Genomic DNA, 18,886 nt, shown 5'->3' with positions numbered 1-18,886 from the left:
TACTAAAAATAAACTTACTCAAAGTAAAACTGGGATCCCTGTATGTACAGAGTTGTATTCAGTGTATATAAAAAGGCAGCATGTGACTACAGATAAAACTGTATGTGTCTTGGACTCTTCAGAAGATTTTATGTGAAACAGTAAATAACATGGTTTCATCTTTAAGGTGCTTCACAAATACTAATAGGCATAAAATAATCAAGTATAAAAACTAAATTCAGATTTTTAATTGAAGTAATATGCAGGGACTCTTCCTTCATAATGTTTTTGCTTTTGTTTTGTTTTTTAATTCGGCAAGGTCCTGTTGACTGTGGAATAAAAATACACGTTCGTATTAATTTTTGTAGTATTTATGTTGTTTGTTAAATGAATTGTGCTTATGGTGCACTAGAAAGTGATGGAGAAAAGATGTGCAACAGTGCTTTGTTTGAAAAGTGAAACTGCTCCAAAGTGGGCAAAGAAGCCACGTACATCATTTGACATCTATATTCTAGGAGCATATAGAGAAACAAGTGCTTGATATATATATATGAAGATATGTATTTCTGATTCTGAGAAAAAGCAACTGTCTGACTCACGCCTGCACAAAAACACATTTGACTTTATGCCTGTGCGTGTAATTCTTTTGAAATACAACTTGAAGCAAATTGTGATATTTTTGTCATGGTGAAGGATTGTGTGTATTAAATTCTGAAGGTATTTTGTTCTGATACTATAACAGCAGTAAATCTTAATTAAGTTTCCATAATGCTGATCCCTTAAGGGCCATGCCTTCATGCATGTAGCATCACGTTTACTATATTCTTACACCTCAGTTTTACCAATTTAGCATTGGTATGATTTATAGAGGGGTAAACTCATCTAAAGTCCTTCCGCTTATGTTTTGTTCTTTGTAGAGATTCTTTATTCTCTGCAGGTTACCTCAGGATTTATCTTTATTGAACAATACTTAAATGATTTCAGGTTATGTGAGATGATGTTAAATATTTTGTACAAGTACAGCAGATGGGAATGTTTTTTGGAGGGTACACAGCGTAGGAATCCTAGGATCCCTGCCTTGTTTGATGGTGTTACAGTTTAGTCTGGTGCAGTCACAAAGATGGAGCTGGCCATGCCTATGTATAAAAAAACAACTGGATCTTCTAACATGTAATATGGGTCTTTTTCACAGTGCCCTTCAGACTTCATGCTGCAGCACATTTGAAAGTATGGTGACAGGTTTAAACTTCAACTCTCTGTGTAACTTTTTTGTATGTGAAAGGTCTTTTGTTAAAAGGCTAAAATCAATCTTTCTTAAAAAAAAAATTGAAAATGTAAATATTTCTATGCAGGATGAGGAAGAGCATCTAAAAAGGGTGAACGAAATTGTGGAGGAGGAGCAGCATCTTAAGGATAGATTAAGTGCTCAGAAATCTGAGGTTATTAAAACCCAAAGTGAAGCTGAGGAGTTGAGAAAAACGTTTTTAACTCTTAATAGGTAATTATTGTACTCTTGGGAAAAAATGATTCATGTAATAATCTTTAGAAGAGTTCTAGTGATGAGATGTTTGAATTTCTCATGTTCTGTTGTCTTGTGAAAGATCAGTAGAGACATGGTAACTTGCTTTTACAGTATGCATTAGTTAAAAAGAGCTTCTAATTTGACACTTGGTTCCCAAAAGTAATTTGAATGAGATTATTTCATGAGACCATTCCATGATAAGATATGCTGTTCCATATAGTTTATCCATTTAGTATCAGTTCTTGTGATTTCTGATAAATACATATAGATTTCTGATAGGTACATAGTAGCTTACAACTTGATTTGAGGGGAACGTGTTAAAAGATGTTGAACACTTCTGGGAGTGTTTTACTGCATACATTGTTTGCTGGTTGTTTCATATTTTCATCTGAGTTTATTTAATGAGTGTTTTTTTTCTGATTCCTTCAAGTGATGGACACCTTACACTAATACTAGTTTCAAGTCACTGTTTTGTCCTTACTATTCTTTTAAATCAACTGCTTTAGAGACAGTTTACAGTTCAATTTACTGCTGTATCTTACTCAGTTTTTGTGATGTTTAAAAAAAAAATTATAAGTTGGCACGAACTTCTAGAATTTAAAATAAGCCCTTAGTTTACATGCCTAGTAATTCATTTTATAGTGTTTAAGATTAACAGTGTAAGACTATTTTGTCTCTGCCTCATTAATTAACTTAATGCTATCAAAATAATTTGTTGCAAAGAATGAAGATTTCTTTCAAGTGGAGTAATGATAAAAGATACTTGATTACAGCGTGAAAGGCATCAACTCTCCATATATGTTAAGCAGAGCTGAACAGAGCATGGTTATTAATTGTTATAGTTGGAAAGGCTGCTGTATTGTAAACTTGGAATATGTTGGGATTATATCCTTGCTACTAGCACTTGCATTATGATAGAGTTTAGAGTTAGTACATAACAGCAGAGCTTTAGCTCACATGCTAGAAAAGTGCATGGTTCCCACGTCCGTCTCAGTGGTTTTGGGGCATGAAGGGAATGGAAAAAAATTAGCAGTATTTTAATTACATTTTAATGAAGATTACAGAGATAATAGGTTTTTTTATGCTGCACGACTGTAGATATTACTGACAGTGATGGTGCTGCTCTTCAGTGGTTTTGTGCCTTTTGTGTATGTAGGGAAGCTGCAAAATTACAAAAGGAAGCTGCAGCTATAGAAGCTTCTCTGGAAGATAAAAGATTAAGAAGACATAATATGCTTCTAGAATGCAAGGTGGAGGACTTGAAAATACATCTCCTATTTGGAACATTGGATGACATCAGTGAAGTAGAGGTAATTTATTTAAGTAAAGGTAGATACTATGGAGGAGTCATTATTTAGCCTTGAATTTAATTATATTATTTTCTTTACGGGGCTGGTTGTCTTAAATAATAATGATGATAAAATAAATTAATTGGTTTTGCATGATCAGGCCTCATCCATTCATTATGATGTATTCCTGCTCAATATGTAAAATCGTTGTGGTACAGAATGTCATGAAGGAGTATTCTAGATTCACATGTATAAGAGGGCACACAGCGATCAAGTCAATTATAAGTAAATATGGCATGTATGTCGGTTGAGATAATATTTGGTTAATTACCCATTCATAATATAAATATGGTCTAAAATCATTTTGCCTTCAGTAGATGTGGATATTCACAGAAATAGAAAATGGCTAAAATAAAAACATTCCTGCTATCAGGGGATTGAACCTTACTACTTTTCTCAGTCTTCCCTCTTTCACCAGCAGTATCTTTTGTGTGGAGAAATTATTCTTTGTCCCCTGTTGTAAAAGAATAAAGTTATTTATTTTAAAGGATTTGAGCCTACAAACTTGGAAGGAATGTTGCTGAACTCATTACTTAGAAAAGTGCTTTTATTGGAGGATAAATCTAAATAGGTATGAGTTTGTAAGCAGCTCAGCTCTCAGATTATGAATAAGTAAGAAAAAATCAAGGAAGTTGGCAATAGAAATAACAAATTTGATTCCTAGTAATAGTATTGAAAATACAGAAATATTTGGTTCTAAGAAAGAAGCTTGGTAGGAAAAGGACTAATTATGACATGCAGCATGTGTTTCATTTAAAGACAAGTAGCTGTTTGAAAGCCAGGCTTACAGTGTCCAGAAGATATACTCTGCTTATGTCAAACAGAATTGAAGGTACTCATTTTTCTCAAGCCAACTGAATAAAAGAAACACCTTGACTTACACACTTCAGAGCCTTTCCTTGAAAGAAGGATGAATTATCATAGGAAAGTAAATTATCTCCATCAGGAGAGAATGGTATATTTCCAGTATGCAAATTATTCTATAAATATATTTCAGATAAATTACTGCTGCTTTCATCTTAGCTTTAAACTGAAATTGGCAGATGTTTTCATCTTCATACTAAAGGTGCATATATTTTCTTTGAATTATAGAATCTTAACTGTTAGCTCAATTCTGGATGGGGGACAAGCAATGGAAAAAGTTTACCTCATACCCTGTTACCACTGTCTCTTCTTTTTCTGTCTATTTAATGTATTGTTTAAATGGTTTAGAAGTTTTGTGTTTCTGAACCAAAATGTCCATTTTGTCTATAGCTAGGAATTGAAATGGAAGACACTGAGACAGCAGGTATCTATGAAAGAGAAGAGGCAATTAAAATAGACTACAGTAGCCTACCTAAAGACCTGAAGGTAATTTCATTTTGAAGAAGCACAGATTGAGTTTATTTAAAATATTTATTGAAATTAATTATTTATTCCTCACCCTAGCTTTCAAATGGAACATTTTAAAAACACTGGTAAGCTGAAATATTTCTGTGATTGTGTTTATTTTGGATTTGCAATCGTACCTGACACAAATATATGAAATTTTTAGATAGGTCAGATATCTATTCTATTACATTTAATTAAAAGTTTACCTAAACCATAAGAAGAGCATGGAAGTACTGTAAATTTCTTAATTTTTTTTCCTTCTTCTTTGCCTTCTGCCTTTAGTTCCACCACAACAGGTTATGACACAAAACACTAAAAACTAGGGATTAGCTACTAGAAGGGGTGGGAGGGAACTGTATCATTTTCTTTCTCTAGTATTTTCAGAAACTGAGTCTTAGAACTCTGTGATTCTGTAAGAGTCATGTTTTCTTAGCACGTTTGTATGTGTGTAAAGATTACTTTTTCACTGTCATAGCTAAAATTAATTACTGAGGTTTGGTACAGAGCAAGGAGAAATTTGGAAACTTGTCTCAAAAGTCTTCAGTAAGCCACATTGAAATGTTTTCTTCACAAAGCAAGGAGTGAAGCCAGCTAAGCTTCCTCCTGTGTTATAATTTTTGATGAATATCTGGGCTGAAGAGACTTTTTTTATTGTCAAAGCCCTTGTAAAACAATGCTTAGGACCTAGTAAATTGATTCTATGCACTAAGATCCTGGATAGAGAATTAGATGGTTGTTTTTTTTTTTTTTTTAGTTTTGTTTCTAGATAAAACTATCAGATGAGCGGAGTGCTTATCCAGAAACCACGACTGCTTGTTTTATACATTGAAATGTCTTGGCCTAAAAGCAAATGTAACGACTCTGAGTTGTTTTGTTTTGTTTTCTCTTTTCTTGTTTATTTCTTTAGGACCTGGAGTCTGATAAAGAGATAGAGGCTCATCTGAACCAGATGCAGCAGGAAATAAAATCTAAAGAGAATATTTTAATGAAAACAGCTGTTCCAAACCTGAGAGCAGGAGAGAAGTTACAAATAGCTCGGGCCAAGTTCCAAGAATCAATGGAAGGTAACACTGAGACTTCCTTATTATTTCTTTAATGGCTGTGCGAGTTCTTGCCCTAATTAAAATTCCTTTTTCTGGCATTGGTCCTTCTGCTTTTGCTACTTTCAGGTATTAAGGTGTTACTTGTGATTAAGTGTTTATCCTCAGTTGTCTTTTAACTATATGTAAGCAATTTATTAACATACACTGCAGTATTTTTTTGAAGTATAGTTTGGGTGATTAGCAAAGAATCACTTTGCAGAAGTGGTTACAAGCAATTCCTTGGCCAAATGACATCGTGAAATATTTTCTTAAAATGACTGACTAAATGACTTAAAATTGTAAAATTCTTTTAATTTTTCTTGATTAAAAGGTTGTCCAGAATCTCAGACAAAAGCATTCCTGTAAAATTACTGATGTCTGCGATGCTCTTTGTGGACATGGAAATACTACCGAATTGAAGGAGTTCTGAATCTGTAACCAGTAAATGCAGGTGCTGCTTAAGGCCACCCTGCCTAGAGAAGCAATTAGAAAGAATAACTTTGGTGCTTCAGAGCAGTGTGGCATAGAACATGCTGAACATATGTAACTTCCTCGTTTTGGAGGCCACCAATTAAAATCTGGGAGGAAACTCATAATGTCTGTATGTGTGTTAGAACTCATATACTGTCTGTATGTGTGTTAGAATTGTCTTCTGTAGTATTTTCCTTGATACTTGTGGGACACAGTACATATTTGTTCTGTATATTTTCTTAGAGACTTATTCTATAATAATTTTAGAATATTTTTTCATAGCTTTTGAGTCCAGCAGAAAGGAGGCCAGAATATCCAAGCAAGAATTTGAAGAGGTGAAAAAAAGGAGATATGAACTTTTTAGCCAGTGCTTTGAGCATGCATCTGTAGTTATTGATCAGATCTACAAGAAACTCTGCAGAAACAGTAGTGCTCAGGTGTGTCATGTTCTCTGGTACTTGGCTTAAAATGCCTCCATGAGGCTTTGTTATGCAGAATAAGAAAACTTGTATTAGTATTTTTAGTTTCCTTTCAGCAGTTTCAGTTCTGAAGAAGAAATATACACAAATAATCATGACTTCATAATTTTAAAGTAAAAGGAGGAATAAATAGTACTCTACACCATGCTTGACATCAGGAAGATATATATGATATGAAATGTTACAAGTGACAAGTAATTAAAAATATGTAATCATTACTATAGATAATTCCAAAAATCATCCATTAGTATTTCAGTGTTGGTATTTTGTATGAGGTTTTGAGGTTTCTTATACACCTCTCAATCTTCTTTTTTAAAAAGATAGACTTAATGACTTAATATGTCAGTACCTTTTAAGGAACCTCTATAAAAAACTGTCACAACTATACGAATCTTTGCTAGAGTCTCAGTCTTACTGATGAAAGAAAAGAGGAAACTCCCAAATGCTGTAGTCACATCAGATTCAGTAGGTGGTTGAACGTTTAGAGTTCTCACTTGAAGCCCTTTCTTCCGTAAACTTCAGATTTTGTGTTGTCCCTCAGTCAGATATTCCATGAATACTTCAGGTAGTTCTGTAAATGTACCCTTCTGCTCCTGGGCTGGACTAGATAATAAAGCAACTCTTTCTTCACAATTTATCAGTCCATACCTGCTGTGCTAGACTGAACACTAGACAGGTCTTGACTTCGCATCACTACAACAACCAGTATTTTTTCAGAGGTAATGCCAGAAATAAGCAGTTGTGTGCTTTCTTCCTGAGCTCTGTGATATTATGTCTGGACAAGAAATTATCCTGTGATTAGCTGAGAAGCTAAAACCACCTACTAGATAGTAACATTGCAACTGAAGGAAACAAGACTGACTGGATGCTAAATAATCATCTTTCATGATTGCTCTGTTAGCTAAGGAGAGGATTAACTCTGAGTTTTCACCGTCAGAAAAGGTAGGCTAGGCTGCAGCTTGTACAGATGGTCTTGATGCTCTTTAAGCAGTAGCAACCACTTTAACATGAGAAATTCTTAATATTGTTGATAAATTAATAAAATTTATCAAGAATGCTTTACAGACCAGTCCAAAAAAAGGCAAAAAAAACCCTGAAGTTTTGATAGATATAATTAGTGAACATTCATATATTGACTATATTGCTCAGTAAAATTTGCTTAATCTGCCAGTTGTTTGATGTACTTAAAAAGAAACTACTGCCTAAGAAATTGTATGCGCATACAGGTTCACTGCTGGCTTCTCCGTCAGTTCTCTTCCATTACTTTTCTGTAGGGAGAGAAATGCCATTCCTTTCATAATGATGACCAAGGAATGTATAAGCAACATACAAGGAGCTACAAGATAACTTTTGCTAGCAGTAATTTGCTAAGTGTCCATACATGTGGGTACAAAAAAAAAATCCTTTTTGAGGTATTTGTGGTGGCATAGAAGTGGAAGTTGCTTTGCAAGATAGTTGATGTGTTTACGGCTTGAATAGCAGTGAAAACCATTTTCTCAGCAAAGAGGAAAACATGCATACCTTCCCCCCCGCGCCCCCNCCCCCCCCCCAAAAAAAAAAGGTGCTGCAAAGACTGTATCTTATCTGCATGACTATTTACCACAGAAGTTACTTTAAATCAGTGTAAATACAGCATTTTGTTTTTTTTCTTCCACTGCATCTATGACCTGACAAGAGCCATTTTAAATGACTTTCAACTAGAAATGTTTATTTTACCTGTATCCCCTTGTGTGCAGAGGAGAAGTTTGTGTTACGATTGTCTCTTCTGTCTAATGGGAAAAATAAACCATGTACCACCAAGTTAATCCATCGTATTTTTTAATTATTTAGTAAAGTAGACATGGGAGTTGGCATGCAAAATATAGGGAAAGTCTGTCTTTGTTAAAATCTTCGACATGAAATGCAAAAGTGACAAAAAACTAAATTTTTAAAATGAACCATTCACAAAAAGAAAAGTGTACTTTCTGAATTATCTTCACTTCCAAAGCATAAAGAAAACTGGCCTTATGGTCTACAGTTCTCACTAAAAATATTAGAAGTAATTATTGTAAAAGGTTGATAAAATCAAGTTTATATTTGAAAAGTTTGTAAATAAAGAATATGTGGAGCCGTTTCCAAAATGGTTTTGTTAATTAGCCTCCTTCTCATTCATCAAGAGGAATATTCACTGGGAAGTTTAATAGTCTTAATCTTCAGTATAGATGAACAGGTTCTTCCTACAAGTGAAGCTGATTTATCAACTTCAAACATAGCTCAGTCAGTATTTAAGCCTAAAAAATACACATCACAATAATTTTATAAATGTCATTATTAATATTGAAACATATGCATTTCCAGGCATTCCTTAGTCCTGAGAATCCTGAGGAGCCTTATCTGGAAGGCATAGGCTTTAACTGTGTGGCACCGGGAAAGCGCTTTATGCCAATGGACAGTTTGTCAGGAGGAGAAAAAACTGTGGCAGCTCTGGCTCTTATATTTGCTGTCCACAGGTAAGTTATTATGGTATTATACAAGTATTTGGCTGCATAAGTGACAGGAGAAAAGCATACTTAAACATGTTAAAAATCTGCTAGTACAGTATCCTAATATTTACAAAAATCTTTTATTCTTTACCTGTCATTTCTCTGTATCAGAATAATTTTTTGATAGTATGACTCAAAGTAATTAGAACGCTTATTAATATATTTGCATCTAAATGCAAAATACTGTATTTTCTTCTACAGTTTTCGTCCCGCACCATTTTTTATTTTAGATGAGATAGATGCTGCCCTGGATAACACAAACATTGATAAAGTAAGTTGGTCCCTCTTGTATTTTTATCTACACATAGAATCGTAGAATCATAGAATTAGCTAGGTTGGCAAAGACCTACAAAATCATCCAGTCCAACCATCCACCTACCACCAATAACCCCACTAAACCATGTCTCTCAACGCTATATCTAAACGTTTCTTGAACACCTCCAGGAACAGTGACTCAACCACCTCCCTGGGTAGCCCATTCCCAGCCCCTGACCACTCTTTCAGAAAAGTAGTATTTCCTAATGTCCAGCCTGAATCTCCCCTGGCGCAACTTGAGGCCATTCCCCCTCATCCTGTCACTAGTTACGAGAGAGAGAAGAGGCTGACCCCCAGCTCACTACAACCTCCCTTCAGGTAGTTATAGAGAGTGATAAGGTCCCCCCTGAGCCTCCTCTTCTCCAGACTGAACAATCCCAGCTCCCTCAGCTGCTCCTCATAAGGCCTGTGCTCCAGACCCCTCACCAGCTTCGTCGCTCTCCTCTGAACACGCTCCAGGGCCTCAATGTCTTTCTTGCAGTGAGGGGCCAAATAATGGTATCTTTTGCAGGAGGATGGCTACTTTTCATTAGATGTTGTAGGGCAAGAGCGGTTGATTACACTGTCATAACCTGTTTGAAAGTATGTTGTGTTTAGAATAGAAATACATGAGATCATACATGAGATGTTTGACTAAGGCTAGGTTTTAATTGATAAATTTAACAATGTCTTTTAATCAGTCTCCAGTCTGTGAATTTCAGAAAATAGGTCTGTGGAGAAATATGCAGCGTGAATGTGTGTGGTGCAGTCTAACACAAAGGTCATCTTGGTATTGCTGATTGGGTTTGTTAAGTTGGAATTTTTAAGGACTTTAAATTCCCTTAATTCTAAGAAGCAGAAAGGAGTGTATCTAGGTGTTGAAGTTCAATTCTTTATATTATCAGAGTGTTTTACATTACTGTCCTACTAAATATTTTTCATCTCCATTAATACCAATTAGGGGCTTTTACTCCCATCATTTTAGAATTCTTGTTTGATGAAAAAAGCTTCCTGTTGGTCTCTCACTTTATTTTTCCCCTTTTGGTAACAGTCACTAGAAAGAAAATTAGAGTAGAAGAGAGGGAGTAGAATAGAATAGAATGGAATAGAATACAGCAAAATACAAATATTGCCAACTGTAGATGTAAGTCTAGGGGGGAAAATGATCTCCAAATGTGTATGGGTTTTTTTTTTTTTACTATGGAATTATTCCTTTCTTCATAAAGTAGGACAAAGATACATTTCTAACACTGTTAATGGTGATGCCAGTCTTAGTAAAAACTAATGAATCAATTCAGTTTCATGAACACAGTTTGTGTTGTGTTGGTGTTTTGGTTTTTTTTTTTGAAGTGAACTGTGTTATGCCAAGTACACTACAGTTTGCTTTGAAGATACCTCTACGGCAGGCAGCTGGGGAAAGATTAACTAGTTGTGCCTGCCAGATAGAATTCCTTCTCAGAAGTTACTGATCCTTCGTAGCTTTGTGAGAAAGCCTTTTCCAGAACCAGACTTCCTTAATCATTTGTTGGGATGCAAGCCCATGAGGGATACCCATCATCCATTACTTCTGAGGTGATACACACTGCATTTAACACAGTCCACCATGTTTCAGCAATACTAGATTAGATGTAATGGAACTGTAATGAAAATAATTAAGCAAGCATTATTAGGCTCTGGTTGTCAATAACATGATTGGAAACAAGATTACAAATAAAGTGATCATGAAACACCTCCATAATCTATACTTATAACAGGAGTCTTTTCTAGTTATTAGTCTTTTAGGACCACTATGACTTGTCACACCAGTTGAAGATCCCGTGTTCTGCTTATATATTGTGTTTTCTGAATGTTATTCTTAATTCTGGATTAAAATGTGTTACAGCTGATGATGGTTGCCACAGAGTTATCCATAGTGCCTCCACGCTCTCCTCTCTCCTCTTTCTTGTCTTTTATGTATGCATTCTCTGAAGTTCATGGCTTCTGGTATGTTACCAACTTTCCATACGGATTATGAATCATGCATTAACACAACTGGTGATGAGGCACTTTTCTGCAGTTGCCTCTCCAAGTAGGCTTATTCTGATATATGTGATAGAGATGTCCACTTTATGCCTTGGAATGTGCTAAGCAGCATTCCTCTTCAGGATGCTATAGACAAACATGTTTCTAATTGGACAGATTTCTCTTCAGATAAAAAACACATTCATAGCCTGTTAAGTGTTTTCAAAAGAGTCGCATTAACAGTTGTTAACCAGTTCCTGTCTGCTGCTCCTACAGCTAGTTGCACTATGGAGAAGGCTGGTGGGGAATTACAGAAATGGCTTTTCTTTTCACCCAAGCGACACAAAGCAGGCAACCTGTGAGAGAGGCTGTAACATTTACATGCATGGAGTGTGACTGCCTGTGTGATGTAGGAAGAAGAGTAACAAAATATTGGTTCCCTAAAATAAAATCTTTCACTAGCTTGAATATCTATGTAGGTCTCTTTATAAGGAGAGTTAGACTATTCTTTAAGCATATATAAAAAGTGTCTTAAATTGCAGAGTGAGCAAAATCAACATTGCAGTGATTTGCAAGTAAAACCTAAATGTTTCCCTGATCCCTGGGTCTTTCGTATCTCTTTCCTAACCTGTAAGATGCAGTTGTTACCAGCCTGATACCGGAAAGCACCAAAACCTTCAGAGGAATTAAATACAACAAGTGAACAAAACTGATGTATGAAAATGTTTCATGTTGCTAGTTCTCTATGATAGCTAGCTTTTATGCTTAGAATGAAGAAATCTTGATTTTTTTTTTCAGTTTTGAGATCTGTTGTAGAAAATCCTTAATAATCTACTTGTAATTGTACCATAAAATGAATTTTAATTATGTAACTTGCTGAAGCCTGTTCTTTCACTGGAAAAAATAATTTTAATCACACAGATAAAACTACAGACTAACTGAAGAAGTGCTGAGTTTTCTTTATTTAATTTATTTTGTGGGATATTGCCTTTTTCAATCTCCAGTTTGTAGTTTAATATTTTTATGTTTTATTTTGGAGATTATTGAAAAAAAAAAGTTGCCATCTGTACTGAATGTAGTATACAACCAGTAACTGCCTTTTTGCATTTTTTTTCCATACTCAGGAATTTCCACTTTCCTTCCAATTACATTACATAAAATATTTTTCATTGGCACTAAATGTTCTTCTGTAGCTTTATACATCAGAGTGAATGATAGTTTCCATATACATTTTCAAAAAGGAGCAAATCTGAGGTGTTTCCGTATGAAAATGCAATTTATGTCTTAAGATACTTATTTCCCAAATGAATTACTGAATGTAATGTAGTTCAGTTCTTTCCTCATCATTGCCTAATTATAGTAATTACAGCACAATCTGTGTCTACCAGAACTAACTTATTTGTCTTCATTCCAAAGGTATCAATTTTCATTAGGGAACATGCACATAAACAGGCTCAAATGGTAGTTATTTCTCTGAAGGAAGAGTTTTATTCCAAAGCAGACGCATTGATTGGAGTGTGTCCAGAGGTAACAGTTAATTACTTATATTTTTATTAAATAATGCAAGCTGATTCTGTTTTAGTACTGATTTACATCTTAAGAATTAATACAATGAATCATGTATGAAATTGTATTGTTGGATTTGAAGTATTCTGTGTTTAGAAATAACTGCATATACTGTCTTGATGAAAAGATCACTTTGGTAACTCAAGCTCATTACTGTATCACAGTCACTTAGAAAATGCTTATTTCTGATGTTTTAAATGGTATGATCCTTCCCCTTTTCAGCGTGATGACTATATGTTCAGTCGAGTGCTGACTTTGGATCTTACTCAGTATCCAGATGATGAAGAAGAAATGGAGGATCACAAACACAGTTCTTTAGAGTAAAACATGGATGGATTCAGGGCCAGGTGGCAGGCAGAACTGAGTTTACAGTTGACTGTTAAAAATCTGAGTTTGAATGTGGCCATTGGTGGTTAATAGATAAAAATTTATATTTCAAAAAAAAAAAAAAAGCATTTTCTTCAGGTTTTTGTTTGTTCTGCTGCCTTAAAATGAATGATAAGCACATTATTACAGAGCAAAAGACTTGTGTTTTTTTTTATGAGAAGAAATATGTTTAGTTGTATCTCCAGCACATGCCAACACTGGACTGATCTCAGACCTTTACAGTCTCATTTTTATGTTGCAGCTGCCTCTGTTTGCATTCAGGTGAGATTATTTCCTTTTTTGAAAAAAATAACAAGATACTGGAATATGGCCGTTGTCTTGTATGACTTTTGTGATGACTGTAATACTTCAGTTGTCCACTGTAGCATTATAAAAATAGTCAACTTTACAAAAGCTCATCTTATCTCTCTAGAGGTTTGATGTAACCTGGAAGAAATTCCCAAGGCATTCTCTCCCTTACAAAATGGGGAAGAATAAAACAGGTATGATGCAGCTGCCAGATCAGTAGCAGCCTTAGAAAAAAGCATCTTCTATTAGTTTGCAGTTGAGAAGACTCTTAATATGTAGCTTTCCCAGTGCATTCAAGGTGGATGGCTGTGCTTCATCTAAGAAGAACAGATAATAAAGTTGGTTACAGAACCATAGTTTGAGATCTAGAATCACTTAATCTGGCCTGTGTTGCACATTGGTGTTTACTGATGAGCTTTATTTGGCTTGTGCTTGCTCGTAATTATTTCTTCTATTCATATACTAGCTTCCTGCAGTGTACCATGCCTATTATGTGCTTAGACCTTGTGAACTGTTGCTAATACAGTGCTTGTTGCACACAACTGAACTCTGGCCAGCTCAGTTTACTGCATAAGGAAGGACTGACCTGTGCAAACAGTAGAGTGTTCCTAGAGGAATTCTACAATGGCATAAATGTGTCCACCTAGCTGTAGACAAATGTTTATCAAATAGTTACATTGTTGCCTCATTCCATTAAATAAAGTTATTTACTCTGAACATAAACCATGAGTAAACTTAATTCCTATGTGTTAATGTATTAGGCATGGCAGTGCTTTTATTGGTGTGAAGGATGAACAGAAGACAAGCAGACTCATAGAGTTTTTCAAGGATCTTTGATCCATGTGAGTCAGCACATTGTAAATAGAGAAGTTTTGTTTTTTAACCATTTATACAGAACACTTGGTTGAAATATAAAAATACAGTAAAGAGTGAGTGATATTTAAAGGAAGGCAAAAGCTACATGTATTAGCTGCTATACAAGAGTGGCTTTAAATATTCTTAGAGTTTATATCATCAGAGGTGTCCTAGCAACTTCATTACACAGCCTGAACAAAACAGGATAAATTGTCAAAAGATTGCTCTCAGGCAGTAAATATCTTAGTCTAATTAAAAAAAAAATAAGTACAAAAAAATAATCCGTGGTGGACTAAGGAAACATCATTTAACGTGTCTAGTTGTGTGGTTAGTTCTTTCACTGTATCCAGGTAATTTGAAAAGGACTTTAAAACAGTATGTTACTCTTTCACGTTATTGATAAATGGATGAGACAGATTCCAGTTTCTGTCCCTTTTGACTGTATTCTAAGCATTACATGTAATGGCACACCCATACATGGCAGCTGAACTCATGCATCTAGTGCAGTGGTTTAGACAAAAACTGAGAGAAAGTGTACCAGCATGGCTCCTCCGGTTATGGCACATGGAGGCAGAAAGCATGGTAGTAAACAGACCAGAAATTTCAAAAATGGCATCCATTACTACTTACCTGCCCTCAGGCAAAGACTATATGCAACAGTCCAACATAATGAAGAAAACCATTCATTAATTCAATGGCTGCATGCCAAATAACATGGCCAAATAAAGACAATATATCTTTAAACACGGGTTTATGGTCATCTATGGGAGACTTACAAAACTATATTAGAGAATTAGGTATGAAAGAAGCAGTCTCTGAGGATGCCTTTGAAAGTCTGGATCTGATGAAATTTTCAGCAAGAATGAGAGATCTCATCCTGCAACAAGCTCCACCACACCAGTAAGGTACTTTGGTATCCATACTAAACCCCCTAGAGGCCTCAGAGGCCATAATACAACAGGCCACTGAATTGGTGGCAGATCTGGGGGAGACAGAGTGCCTATGGGCCAGGTGCAATGTCCGAATGGTGTTGGAGAGGTCAGAGGTTCATCTGCAGCCACAACCTCAGAGACTGGCCTCTAAAGTAATCCAATTGGGACCCATTAGGGTTTCAAGAAAACAAATGTTCAATGACCTGATTAGGGCAGGAGATCAATTTAAAAAGACTGACAGCCTAATCAGGTCCTATTACAATTATGGAGGCAATTAAAGGGGAAGGAGTTACAATCATAGAACGTATTCCGTAAAAAACATGGAAACTAGAGGATTTCACAGTCCCATCAAAAAAGCGTAAACCTCCACATACACCCCAGGCAGCTGCAGCTGAGCTATCAAAGGAAAAAGACTTGGGGACTGCTGAGCAGTCCCCTCCTCTCCTGATTTTGACAGGGGAGCCAAAATCCTTTGGGATTAGGGCCTCTAGAAGGGACTGGAGGTGCTATGTTGAACTAATGTTTCATTGGTCCCAAAAGAACATTCAGCAGATTATAGCACTAGTGGATACCAGAGCAGAAACATCGATTATATCATAGAATGGTTTGGGTTGGAAGGAACCTTTAAGATTATCTAGTTCCAACCCCCCTGCTATAAGCAGGGACACCTCCCTCTAGACCAGGTTGCTCAAAGCCTCATCCAGCCTGGCCTTGAATGCTTCCAGAGAGGAGTCATCCACAACCTCGCTGGGCAACCTGTTCCAGTGTCTCACCACCCTCACAGCAAAGAATTTCTTCCTAATCTCTAGTCTAAATCTACCCTCTTACAGTTAAAACCATTTCCTCTTGTTACGTTGCTACGTGCCCTTATACAAAGTCCCTCCCCAGCTTTGCTGTAGGCCCCCTTAAGGTACTGGAAGGCCGCTATAAGGTCCCCCCAGAGCCTACTCTTCTCTAGGCTGAAGAGCCCCAGCTCTCTCAGCCTGTCCTTGTAAGAGAGGTGCTCCATCCCTCTGATCATCCTTGTGGCCCTCCTCTGGACCCACTCCAAAAGCTCCATGTCCTTAAGCTGGGGGCCCCAGAACTGGATGCAGAGCAGAGGGGCAGAATCATCACCCTCAACCTGTTGGCCACACTTCTCTTGATGCAACCCAAGATACAGTTGGGTTTCTGGGCTGCAAACGCACATTGCCAGCTCGTGTTGAATCTTTCATCAACTGACAGCCCCAAATCCTTCTCCTCAGAGCTGCTCTCAAACCCTTCTCTGCCCAACCTGTATTTGTGCTTGGGATTGCCCCCGACCCAGGTACAGGACCTTGCACTTGGCCTTGTTGAACTTCCTGAGGTTGGAATGGGCCCACCTATCAAGCCTGTCCAGGTCCCTCTGGATGGCATCCCTTCCCTCTGGCGTGTCAACTGCACCACTTAGCTTGGTGTCATCTGCAAACTTGCTGAGGGTGCACTCGATCCCACTGTTCATGTTGCCTACAACGATGTTAAATAGCAGCAGTCCCAGCACTGATCTCTGAGGAATGCCACTCGTCACTGGTCTCCACTTGGACAATGACCTGTTGACCACAACTCTCTGAGTGCAACCATCCAGCCAATTCCTTATCCAGCGAGTGGTCCATCCATCAAATCCATTTCTCTTCAATTTGGTGACCAGGATGTCACGCGGGACAGTATCAAACACTTTGCACAAGTCCAGGTAGATGATGTGAGTTGCAGTTCCTTTATCCACTGGTGCTGTAACTCCATCATAAAAGGCCACCAGGTTTGTCAGTCATGACTTGCCCTTGGTGAAGCCGTGTTGGTTATCATCAATCACCTCATCTTTATTTTCCACGTGCCTTAGTAGGACCTTCAGGAGAATCTGCTCCAAAATCTTACCAGGCACAGAGGTGAGACTGACTGGCCTGTAGTTCCCTGGATCTTCTTTTTTTTCCCTTCTTGAAAATGGGGGTTATGAATGAAAATGGGGTTCTCCTTTTCCAAGGCTTTTAGCTAATGCTAACAAAGAAAATGTTGCTGATAATTCCCTTGTCTTCCCATTACTTTCAGCATAAATTGTTTTCTCTCAACAAGCATGTTATTTATTTCTCATTAACTAGTTAACTGAGTATGAAGCAGACAGTTAGTGAAGAAACCAGTTTCTAAAGATCATTTCATGTTTTCAGACATGATGTTCTCATGCTCCATTTTCAATAACACATTTCCATTGTGTTTTCAGATTTTCATTAACAGTTTTGTAATTAACCTTTGCAACACTAGTTGCCTGGATATTTGTTCACTTCACATTGTTGACCTTTCTGATGAATCCATCTCTGAAACCTAAAACAAAAAGTGAAATAATTCTTAATGCATCTACTTTGGAAAAGGCCACATTTGAAGATAGTTGTGTTACCGTTATAATTTTCTTTTTTTCAGCAAATATTTTAAAATCAACAATCTCTATATCAGTTAAGTAACATACTGATAGAAAAAAAGCTGACAAGCAAGTACTGCTTGCAACAGTTCCTCGTTAACTCAGCCAACTGATATTTTGAAGTTAATGGAGACAGAACAAAAATATATTTGCATCTAAATTAAAGAAAATTTATCATACCCACAAAAATGTTTATTCATTTCAAGTAAATAAGTGCAAGGTTTTCCTTGTTTTGTTGTGTTGTTTTTGTTTGTTTGTTTGCTTGTTTGTTTTTCCCCAGCAGTAAGTCTTCCATGGTCAGAAATGTATTACATTACTTTAAAAAAAAAATGGTTGAATATTCAAGACTTCATTTCAGAAATCCAGATTCAACATTTCTACTCACTGAAGGTCACTGAATATAATCAGTTGATTCAACAAAGTTTGTGGAAAGCAGACTTCTGCAACATGCATCGGCCACAAGAAACCCCCTGCTAGTTACCTCATTACTCTACCCCACCAAAAAACATGAAAGATTTTTTTGTCCCAGAAGAACTTTAAATAAAAAATTGTTTCTGTATTCAGTTGAGATCTTTGTCACATAATTGTTGGATAACTGCTCTGAATTTATTTTCTTACTTAAAACTAACTTCTACAAAACTTATGTGTCATTTTTATTTGAAAAAAGCTAGTCCTAAAAATTTCCAAAATTGAAACAAACAAATGACAGGAATTCATTCATCCTGACAGTTTCAGCAGATTCTGGCATGCAGAACAGACAATCGTACTTTTTAGGTAATATAAACCAAAGAAAGAACTAAGGTAAAAAGGATTATACTTTCAAAATCATATGCATCTTACAAATCTTATATGAAAGAGTAGAGTACTATAGGATCCCTCTGTAATGTCTCCTACTTTGCTATTAAAGAGATGAAATATATTTATGTTCCTGAGAAAGAAAAATATTTTCCCAACACCAAACTGTTACACAAAATAAAATGTAAGCCTTAACATTTCTTTTAAAAAAACTTTTAAAAAAAGTTTCACATAGGAATCCAAAAGAAATCCACTTTGAGATATTAGGCACTTCTAGAACAGCAGCTACATGCACAGATTTTTGTGTTGTGTGTTCTGAAGAACAGCTCAGTGCAGCGTAAAACAAGTACTACATTTTTATTACCGAAAACCAAATTACACATTCAAAATGCTATAATACAGGTGCAACAAATTAAAATAAAACATATTTTTTTCCAAACAAGAAGCTCACCTATTACTAGAAGAAGACTAATTAAAAACATCAAGGCAAGTAACAATTCCTGTTTCTACAGAACAGTTTAACACAGAGAAGATGCTAAAGCAAGGTTACAAATATTAAAGCAGGCAG

The 18,886-nt window shown here is 36.2% G+C and overlaps 1 protein-coding gene across 5 annotated transcripts in view; it reads left to right on the top strand.

Moving 5' to 3' along the window:
* SMC1B (structural maintenance of chromosomes 1B) overlaps positions 1–15,180 on the top strand; it is a 38,624-nt gene extending 23,444 nt beyond the window's left edge. For 2 of the 5 annotated variants that reach the window (XM_021393034.1, XM_021393033.1), the window contains 9 exons: positions 1,332–1,477; positions 2,658–2,811; positions 4,105–4,200; positions 5,129–5,285; positions 6,057–6,211; positions 8,591–8,742; positions 8,977–9,046; positions 12,487–12,597; positions 12,859–15,177. In XM_021393034.1, the coding sequence (XP_021248709.1) occupies positions 1,332–1,477; positions 2,658–2,811; positions 4,105–4,200; positions 5,129–5,285; positions 6,057–6,211; positions 8,591–8,742; positions 8,977–9,046; positions 12,487–12,597; positions 12,859–12,960 (1,143 nt within the window). In that variant the 3' untranslated portion in view covers positions 12,961–15,177. Of the gene's footprint in view, positions 1–1,331; positions 1,478–2,657; positions 2,812–4,104; positions 4,201–5,128; positions 5,286–6,056; positions 6,212–8,590; positions 8,743–8,976; positions 9,047–12,486; positions 12,598–12,858 lie in introns of all 5 variants that reach the window. The other 3 variants (XM_021393037.1, XM_021393015.1, XM_021393024.1) reach the window with 3 other exon arrangements.

The sequence above is a fragment of the Numida meleagris genome, chromosome 1, assembly GCF_002078875.1.
Source record: "Numida meleagris isolate 19003 breed g44 Domestic line chromosome 1, NumMel1.0, whole genome shotgun sequence".
Classification (NCBI taxonomy): Eukaryota; Metazoa; Chordata; class Aves; order Galliformes; family Numididae; genus Numida; species Numida meleagris.
The sequence above is the reverse complement of the archived record's forward strand: the minus strand, read 5'-3'. Positions and strand labels throughout refer to the sequence as shown.